We start from the raw sequence: 10,769 nt of genomic DNA on the forward strand, positions 1-10,769 counted from the left end.
CCATTGGCCTAGTGGTCTGTGCACGCCCGCCACCATCCACACACTCCCACTATTCACAGGAGTTGGTAAATACGCTGGGCTAGCCAACTAGCCAATTGGCCCAATTGCGCAAAATGGTGGCGCGGACCCAATCGGGTCTGTGCCCATCTGTGGCCGCTCCAGTTCCACCCGCCCAACAGACAGAAAATTCTGCCCATTCACAAGACAGCTTACTTTATAAAACTCAATGGTATGTAAATAATTTGAGAATTTAATGAACACAACCTGACAACATATGATCTATAGACTTTAATACAAAATGCAGAATGCAGTAGGCCTTTCATTTCTATTCTATCAATTAAGGGATCTGCATTTGCATTGTGTTGTACTGATTTGTATGCTGAAATGATAATCGTATAACCCTTTTATTATGTTATACTTTATTTTAATGATTGTCTATAATTGTCATGGATTATGATTACTTACTTTATCTGTGTCATCATCACAATTCCGCACCTCCCAACATGATTTTTCAATAAACTAATTATCTATCTATCTTCAGAGGTACCACCTTTCAGATTGCATGTTAAACTGCAGCCCTGCCTGCTCTCAGATGGGTGGAAGAAGATCACATGGCACTATTTTGAAGAAGAGCAGGGGAGTTAACCCTGGTGTACTGATCAAATATTTGTCCCTCAAACAACATCACAAAAACAGATTATCTGGTTATCATCACATTGCTATTTGTGAGAGCTTGCTGTGTGCAAATTGGCTGCCGTTTCTACTGCATTATAACAGGAACCACAATAGTATTCCAATGTGATTAGAAGCGTCCGGTGGTCCGGAAAAGCACTATATAAATGCAAGTCTTTCGTCATTACTGTTATTACAATGAAAGGCAAATATATCCAAATGGATGTGTTAACTGCCAGTGCTCGATGTAACTCATTTCCACTGTGACTTTATCAATCTGCTAACGTACAATGATGTCCGAATGATTGTCAGCGATTTCTGGCCTCGGCACCGTGGCGTCAATATATCGTCACTTCTAATCAAAGTCTCGGTTGTGAAGTGCTTTCAAAACAAGAGTTGATAACAGACTAAATTGATTTAGACAAGAAACAATTGTTGCCTCATTTCAATAGGACTATATCACAATGAATGAAACTCTACAGCAAGTTGCCAAAACAGCCTACAAATCTACAATCAAACCAATGAATGATTGTTGACAAACGAGATTAAATATTTAGGGGCAGTAGGAATGTACATAACTGTCAACAACGTGCTGCGACTTGCAGCATTTAAAACGAATCGCTTTAATTCAACCCAATACAGGATTTTTTGGTCATAATGTGTTGCATCATCTTGGAAACAGAGTAATGATTGAAGCGTGTCCTGTAGTTATAGTTTATAAACCTCTCAGATTCGATTTTGCTTATAACAAAAATATCAGTGTACTTATTTTCAAAATTCATACTGGATTTTAAAGTTTTTTGTTATTTCAGGCTTTACTTCAGTTCGCACATTAAACAATAAAAGCTGTTGTAACTTGTTGGGCTCATTAAGCAAAAAAAAAATTAAGATTGCAAAATAAGTCGCTCCAGCCATACTTGAAATTATTAATACCAGATTCACCCAGTAATTTTCGTGATTATAAATAAAACCGGAACATCGAAAAATTAGGCCGAATTCTCTCTTTATTCACTGGGTGTATGAAATAAAACTCCCGAAAGATATTCGGTTGTGTATGCTGGGGGAAGGCCTTTCACCCTAGTTTCATCCTCTTGAAAGTTCCCACCCTTGTCCCCACCTACCCCTTCAGACCCAAGCCCTGCGCACCTCAAAACCTCAGAATCTCGCAGCGCTGGCTGTATCAATTTCCATCCCCGAACATTTCCAGTTCCTGAACTCTCAAAGTTTACGCCTTCCACTCCTGAAGCTCAGAGTCCTATCTCTCTCGACTTCCCCTTTCTTGAGCCCCATCTCTCTGAAGCTTTCAGCTTCCTAGCTCCCACCTTCCTAGAAAACTCCAAAGATCAGCTCCCTCTAGGCTTGATACTCAGACATGTTTCATTCACATTCCTTTCTACAACCCGCGACTCTTCACTCTGTTTACCATCGGTGTGCTCAATACCCTGGCGCCTCCTCCAACCTGCCCTTAACCTCAGCTCCCTATGGTGCAGCGGTATGACGGAGGGAGCCCAGGGCGCTTTCCTTTCACTCTCACGGCTCTCAATAACAGTGGCCGGAATGAGGCCCGGGTTTACAGCCCGTTCCCAAGGGCCACAGCACAAGCTCTCTCCTCGGTGCAGCCAACCAATGCTGCCAATTATTCAAATTTCCGCACAGCTGCCAACCAATCAAAGCGCTTCCTTTGGCTCGGGCAGGGCCGGAATCGGATCGCGATTGGCTCCACTTTGTAGATAGAAGAACCCACCGAATCGGTTTCAAGGCGCCTCTTGCTGACGCGTATTGCGCAGCCAGACAGAAAGGGGGCTCCTGGAAACAGGCGGCAGGGAGCTGATGGAGTGACACAAATGGACAGTGGAGTCGGAGCTGGGCTGCTGCTCGGGTTGGGGCTCTTTTTTGGCATTTGAATTATTTCCAGTATAAAATCATATCCCCAAACATAAGTGTTCAAAATTTTAAAACAACAGAAACAAACTTTTGTATTTACTACCGTAGAATCGGTTCCTGCAGCAAAGTGAAAGAAGTAGTTTGAAGAGAAGGAAAGAGCGAGGGAAAGTATGGCTGTGAGTAATTGTTTCCATCTGGATCTATGCAAACTTGCGAGCGCTCGGTGGCTGTTTGTGCTTCATCTGTTTCTCCAAGGTTTGGGACCCGTGCGGTCACAGGGACAGTACAACAGCGAAAGGGGCATCTCAATCCCTGACCACGGCTTTTGCCAGCCCATCTCGATCCCCCTGTGTACGGACATTGCCTACAACCAGACCATCATGCCGAACTTATTGGGACACACGAATCAGGAGGACGCCGGCCTGGAAGTTCATCAGTTTTATCCGCTGGTGAAAGTGCAGTGTTCGCCCGAGTTGAAGTTTTTCCTCTGCTCCATGTACGCCCCGGTGTGTACGGTGCTGGAGCAGGCTATCCCCCCGTGCCGATCGCTGTGTGAGCGGGCCAGGCAGGGCTGCGAGGCGCTCATGAACAAATTCGGCTTCCAGTGGCCTGAGAGTCTCCGATGCGAAAACTTTCCCATCCACGGATCTATCGACCTGTGCGTCGGACAGAACAACACGGAGAAAGGGAGTCCGACCTTGGATCCCACCCAGTCTTTGCCTGACGCCGGCACCATTTACCCCCGGGGTTACCCCAGCAGGGAGCAGTTCGTTTGCCCCCGGGTTTTGAAAGTGCCCACCTACCTGAACTACCACTTTTTGGGCGAGAAGGACTGCGGGGCTCCCTGCGAGCCCTCCCGAAACAACGGCCTGATGTATTTCAACGAGGAGGAGCTGAAGTTTGCCAGGATTTGGATCGGGATCTGGTCGGTGCTGTGCTGCGCCTCCACTCTCTTCACGGTGCTGACCTACTTGGTGGACATGCAGAGGTTCAGTTACCCCGAGCGCCCCATCATCTTCCTGTCGGGCTGTTACACCATGGTGGCCATTGCCTACATCGCCGGCTTCCTACTGGAAGAGAGGGTGGTCTGCAACGAGAAGTTTGCAGAGGACGGCTACAAGACCGTTGCCCAGGGAACCAAGAAAGAAGGCTGCACTATCCTCTTCATGATGCTCTACTTCTTCAGCATGGCCAGCTCGATCTGGTGGGTGATCCTGTCCCTCACTTGGTTCCTGGCAGCCGGGATGAAATGGGGTCATGAGGCCATCGAGGCCAACTCGCAGTATTTCCACCTGGCCGCCTGGGCAGTGCCGGCCATCAAGACCATCACCATCCTGGCCGTGGGCCAGGTGGACGGGGATGTGCTGAGCGGGGTCTGCTTCGTGGGCCTCAACAATGTGGACGCGCTGCGGGGCTTCGTGCTGGCGCCGCTCTTCGTCTACCTTTTCATCGGCACCTCCTTCCTGCTGGCCGGCTTCGTGTCCCTCTTTCGCATCCGGACCATCATGAAGCACGACGGCACCAAGACCGAGAAGCTGGAGAAGCTGATGGTCCGGATCGGCATCTTCAGCGTCCTCTACACCGTGCCGGCCACCATCGTCATCGCCTGTTACTTTTACGAGCAGGCTTTCCGCCAGCAGTGGGAGAAAAGTTGGGTCAGCCAGGCTTGCAAAAGTTACGCCATCCCCTGTCCCCACAGTGAGCATCCCCACATGAGGCCGGATTTCACCGTCTACATGATCAAATACCTCATGACACTTATAGTGGGCATCACCTCAGGCTTTTGGATCTGGTCTGGTAAGACTTTACATTCATGGCGCAAGTTCTACACTAGACTCACAAACAGTAAGCACGGGGAGACGACAGTGTGAGAAGCTTTTTAATCACCATTCCAAGAGGGAGGGAGATGTGACAGACTATATTTCAAGTACTGTACATTGTAAATAGCACTTGTAAGATTTTTGTAATTATATATTTGTATTTAAAATATCACCTCCAGAGGTGTATCTTGTTTCCCCAATGTGTGGAGGATTTTTTTTTCTCTTCTTGTGGGGGAAAGCACTGGTTGTTTCAGTGCTCGGAAACCAAGGATTGTCGTAACTCAACCTGTAGTCGAACACCGAGAAGGAACTGCAAATGAGTCAGACTCGAAAGTTAATCCTGGTGCCTGCCAACTCGCATGTCTGAATGTTGAACCTTTCGAGACATAAATTGGACCTGGAGGCAATGGGACAATTAGTCTTACCCCGGAATGAAAGGCTTCCCTTGGGTCCTAACGCCAACCATGCTAACATCGCTATTTGTTACACAACTTTAGAACAATTGAATCGAAGGGTAAATTAAAATAAATTAGACTAAATAATGGTTTTATGCATTACTTTCACCTCTGGACACCAATGTTACAATCTAGCATGATCCAAATCTGACGGGTGTCCTGCTTCCCAAATAGTAAAGTTAATTAATTTTGGTTGACTTACATATTAATCTATCCCAACTGGTTTTGTAAAAAATGCCAGATCAAAATGAGTCTGAAATTATACAGGGCGTAGGAGCACTTCGTTTTGCTATTTATTTTGATTAATTCCTCAATTGCCAGTAGTAATTTCATTGGCTGGTGCTCCAGTAAAAAAAAAACTCAATTTAAGTTAATTTAGCCATATTGAAAGATCACCCTCAATGCATCTTTGTTATAGATTGTTTTGACTTGACTTTGCTTCAACACTTTTGTTGGAGAGATTTTCTGTAGGATCACATAAAGGAATTGTTTAAAAGCCTAAAAAAACAGGTGGCAATGTTTATATTTAACAGGCATTGAACAGCTGAATAAGCAAAATTAATACTCTTGGTAGCCTTTTTTTGTTTTTTTTTAAGAGCAGGGGGAATGGTGAACGTCAGAATCATGTAAACGGGATTGAGCTGAGGGTAATGTTAGGACCCAGAGGTAGTGTTGTTATGGGGTAGAGCATAATAAGACTCAAATCAATGTTTTATTAGTGCTAAAATGAGCCCATTCCCATTCTATTCCCAGTGAGTGGTCCAGAAAACAGATTACCTGTAGAAATAATCTGTAGTACCATACCCAGCACATTTAATCCATTGATTGAAGTTTGGGGCATTTGTCTGAAAATGGCAAATGCCTTTTTCTTTTCCATTGTGCGATATTACAAGCATTTTAGTACAAGCATTTTAAAAGCACCATAACTGCACATACAGACATTTTTATTGTACTGTATTTTAAGATAATTTGCATGATTGTTATCAAATAATTAATAGGAGTCTGTAGCCATAACACCATACAAGCCTGTACTCATGGTTCAAATTCATTATTGGCTTCAAGTCCCCGATGAGCAAAAATTGTCTGAACTTGGTATTCATTTATTCTTGTTCACCATTACAGAATCCTTTATATTTATAGATCAATAGAAAAGTTTATATATTCCATATTTTTAATTTCTTTGAAATAAAACTTCCAACTTTTTGTACAAAAATTAAATTGAGTCTGCCTTTACAGAAGTTTGTGTGCTTTAAAAACTAGGAACACGCTGTCACAACATATTGTTCACTTGGGTATTAAATTCTGTCTTCTGCAGGAGAATGCTGTTTGGTTTACTATTTGGTAGATGTTGTTTTCTTAGCTATATTTTCATATGCTTATCTGCTCTTTGATATCAGAAAAGATGAACAGAGACCTTTTTAGTTATAATGTCACATTGTTTTTCATAAAATATTTTAACACTTTTAAACCTCACCTTAATGTCACACATTAAATAAGATTTCCCTGATCCATAAGTAAACAACAAAAGCACAAATTTTCCCATTAGTCTGCATGACTTCAGATAACCCATTAAGAGTCTATCCAAACAATAATTAAAAAACAATTTTTGAAAGACCACACATTCTAATAACTATTGTACACCAAGATGTACTTGTATTTCTGGATCTGTGCAATACCAATAGAAGTAAATTGGTTAGCCCTTTTAGGTACTTAAGGATACATTTTAACAATAAATAGATTTCAAAATATGTGAATATAAATCAATGTTTACCAGGGTTAGAAGATCAATATAGAATTTTAAATACAGCAAGTACTTATTGAGAAAAATAAACAAAGACTGCATTTAAGTGTAGGCAGTCAAAAGTGGTATGATCTCAAATATACTATGTGTTGGCAGCCTTGCCTCTTTTTTTGTTATTTTGGAAAATGCTGTGATCTGCATGTTTCTCTGATTCTGTTTTACAATATGATATACACAATTAGAATTTTTGGAGGTGAGTATCTTATAATAAGTGTATCTTTTGAAGCTATAAGGACCTGTACTCCACAATTGTGACACAATTTTTAATTCTGACTCGACAGTACCAAAAATACATTCAAATGTTGCTTACCTACATGATTCTAATCGGGTTTGCTGATTATACAGTTGTTTTTAAATTAATGTTAATAGTGAGGATGAAATGTAAAAAATCAAAATGGTAAGTGGTTTCGTTACCTCAAAGTCTCTTGTTTTAGCATCAAATCTACTAGAACAGCTTCAGGATCTCAAGTCTATGATACAAGCGTACTACTAAAGTGGAATTCATAACAGTCTGTGTACTTAATTTCATTGCAATAACCGTTATAGTTTTATGAAGATAAATGTATGCATTTGTCAAGGTCACACACCAGCTGTTTTGTGATGCTTTTCTAAAGGTAGTAGACCATTATTAACTCCCTAAATCTGTGGATATATTTATGCATATCCCATTCAGAATGGGCACTCTAATCCTTGTTTATTTCCTAAGGGAGTGGCAGATTATTCTAGACATGTGACTAGATTTTGGGAACCAAATTTTTGGTTTCCCATTAGTTCTTGGATCCTATTTTTGGAAGTTGGTCATTAAATAGTACTTCCATAAGCTTCATTATCCTTCATTTTTAAGTACTCGGGCACACCAGAGGTGCCTTTATGCATTTAAATTGTATAGTTTTAAGCTTGTCCATTGCTAATTACTGAACTGAAAATTACTCTATATGATCACACAGTGAATGCGTATTTTGAGAGCTGCACACTTGGTGAATAATTTGAGAGTAAAATTCATATAAATTGTAAAAAAAAAATTGGGAGTAATGTTTAAAGAATCAAATTGTCAAAATCTATGTTTAAAACAGATTATTGACTAACTGCTTATAGTTAAAAGATTAAAAATACACCACAATGATTCTTACCATTTCAAAAGGAGTTTGAAATTAATATTTTATTGCAACCTATTTATCACTTAGGTTATTTTCTTCTAACAAGAAGATTCAAAATGTAGGAACTGTGATATGGGTTTACTTTACTTTAAACTGTTTGACCATTAAAAGGATTTCAGTTAGCTCAAAATATTAATGTTAAACATTGTTAAAATATCACATTAATGGATGCCTTTATTTCATCACATCTCAGGCAAATTATTAACCTATATTTACATTTTCACTTAATCTGGGCAGATATTGTTAGAAATAACATTGTTAAATAACTGATGCCAAAATATATTTTCACTACTTATTAAATCTAATATTCTGGCTGATGGGATTTTCCATGATGCAATTTACAAAATAAGCGTTTGGTATGCAAATTGCTTAGTTCCAAGCCATCGTATTAATACAGCATTTTGTTTTAAATAACCTTACCTGAACAGCAATTCTCAGGCTTTTGGTTCCACAGATGAAATATCTCTTATTACATTTTATAATCTTTATTATCAGCTTTTAAAAGATAGACTGTCAGAAGCTGCTTTAGCTCCTAGGTCAAGAATGTTTGCATACTGTTTTCTGACAGGGGAGCTATGCTTCGTTGCTGCCTTGGAATTCCTCAAGTCAACCTTCAAAGCAAAGGTACTTGTAATAGGACATAAACATGGTATTAGAGATTTGCCTTCTTATTAGTGTTCTCAACATAATGTGACTTTTATTATGAGTCTCAGTCAAAAACAAAACCCTTTTTACAATGTTTTTAAAAATGAAAACAAATTCACAAGGATTTTAGTTGCTGTAAAGTAAGGTTGTTAAATCCTGAAGGACATGTATCAAACAAGGACTGTACCAGTCTATAAATTTGGGATGGTAATCAGTTACAATTTGTGAAAGAAGAATTCTAGAGCCAAGTCAAATTAACACATTACTACAAAATAACTCTTTCTGTAGGATTGATAAAGAGCATCAGCACTAAAGTATTTTGCATACGCAGTGGAAGGAAGAACGCTATGTGTAGTTACACTGGAGTATCACATTGACGATTTTATATGACAGAATAAAGAGAAAAATTCATAGTGAGTTGATGCATTAATTTAAAAAAATCAAATAGGAAGCCACACCTGTTGGCTGTGCATAGTTGGGAACCCAAGCACACACTCCACATAATTTTCTGCTATGTGTCGTCAAGCCCCCCAGTGACTGTATTCGTAAATCTGCCTGTATTTTTTCCTTGAAATGCTGCAACCTCATATACGCAGGCAGAGGGAAGTGTTTAATTCTGTTTAATCACTCTAGTCTGAGTTCCTTAATCAACTGCAGCACAGCATCAGTGATGCGCATATCAATCTCTTCAGCTTCAACCTTATAATTTATTTCAACAAAAACTCTCTGTTTCTGCCCTGCAATGCACTTCAAAATAACCCTCCCACTCCCACATTTATAAAGTGTGGATGTAACAAAGTACAATCAAAGTTTATGTAGTCATCAAAATGTGAAGGTTGTGAACCAGGAGGTGCATTCACTAACCCAGTCAAAGTGTATTCACAAAAATGGATACATTCCACTGATTTTTAGAAAGGGTTACTTCATCACACCTAATGCCTAGAAGTAATGATACCAGTCATGTTATAGGAGCAAGGACAATTGACTGCAATAATTAGTGGTAAGAAGGCAATATTTTAAGCCAACTGGAAAAAAAAAATTCATGCTCTTGAATAAATGTTGTAATATTTTTCCATGTAAGATTGACCAATTTGTAGCGAATGAGCAATAAATATGGGCTGCATAATCATTGTAGCTTAGGTCCCAAAAAACAAATAGAAAAAATACTTTTTAGTTGGATCATGGCAGTGGAATATTCTTATAAGACCAGTCAAGGACCATCAGTTTAGTATCTGATATTTATGCATTCAGGTTCATATATATGATGATTATCCCTACTTTGCTATAATACAACAAATTTAATGAATCAATATGAAAAAAAGACTTTATTTATACAGTATCTTACCTGGTCTCAAGACATCCAAATTACTTCAATATCAATCAAATTACCTTTAAAGTGTAATTACCTATAATATAGGAGATGAAGCATCCCATTTGCACACAGCACATTCCCAAAAACAAATGATCAGATCATCAGTTTAGGTGTTGGCTGAAGGATAAGTGCTTGCCAAGACACTAGAAGAGCTTTTGTCAATATTTTAAAATTAATTTATGGGATGTGGGTGTCACTGGCTAGGCCAGCATTTATTGCCCATCCCTAATTGCCCTTGAAGGTGGTGGTGAGCTGCTTTCTTGAACCGCAGTAGTCCCTGTGCTGTAGGTACAGCCACAAGGCTGTTAGGGAGGGAGCTCCAGGATTTTGACCTAGTGACAGTGAAGGAATGGTGATATATTTGCAAGTCAGGATGGAGACTGGCTTGGGGGATAACCTCCATGGGGAGAATTTCCCCCTGTTGGGGGGAGTTGTGCTGGGGCAGGCGCAGACCCGATCGGTGCCCCGATCAGGTCAGCGCCACCATTTTACATGGGTGGGCCAATTAAGGTCAACCCTGCGTGTCATGCACCCGGCAGCGTTGTGCGCTCCCTGTGTGGGCAGGGGGTTCCCTGAGACGGGAGCACGAGAAGTCTCCCTGAGGCAGAGAAAAACCTTTTTAAAATTTTAAGATGTCCCCTCATGTGACAGTGTCACATGAGCTGAGAAATGTCAATGAATTTTAATGAAAAACTTTATTTATAAACCCTTTTACTTAATACCAGATGTATTTACACACTGCAAAATTACAAATGTTTGCCTCCTCCCTAACTAACACCCAAAAGTGTCTCTTTTCTTGTGCGCAAGGTACTTAACCAATCAATGCCCTCAACCTGTACATACTTAACCTTAATACAATTAACATGCCATTAACAAATTCCCCTCTTCAAATTAAAAATTTATAACAAATAATATTTGAAAGCAGATTAAAGAAAATAAACAGAAATATGATTTTCCATGTTC

At 40.2% G+C, this 10,769-nt stretch overlaps 1 protein-coding gene across 1 annotated transcript; it reads left to right on the plus strand.

Annotated features, from left to right (window-relative positions):
* Nucleotides 1–2,451: 2,451 nt before the first annotated feature.
* On the plus strand, nt 2,452–6,044 carry LOC121276355 (frizzled-1-like). The gene is made up of 2 exons (XM_041184666.1): nt 2,452–2,551; nt 2,665–6,044. Exon 2 carries the CDS (start codon nt 2,727–2,729, stop codon nt 4,425–4,427), a length of 1,701 nt encoding a protein of 566 aa, XP_041040600.1. The 5' UTR covers nt 2,452–2,551; nt 2,665–2,726; the 3' UTR covers nt 4,428–6,044.
* The last annotated feature ends 4,725 nt before the right edge of the window (nt 6,045–10,769 follow it).

Source organism: Carcharodon carcharias, chromosome 3 (assembly GCF_017639515.1).
Source record: "Carcharodon carcharias isolate sCarCar2 chromosome 3, sCarCar2.pri, whole genome shotgun sequence".
In the NCBI taxonomy this organism is placed as follows: Eukaryota; Metazoa; Chordata; class Chondrichthyes; order Lamniformes; family Lamnidae; genus Carcharodon; species Carcharodon carcharias.

Bases quoted from the DNA above. Each gene is read 5' to 3' on its own strand.
- LOC121276355 (XM_041184666.1), top strand. From the start codon at position 2,727: ATGGCTGTGAGTAATTGTTTCCATCTGGATCTATGCAAACTTGCGAGC.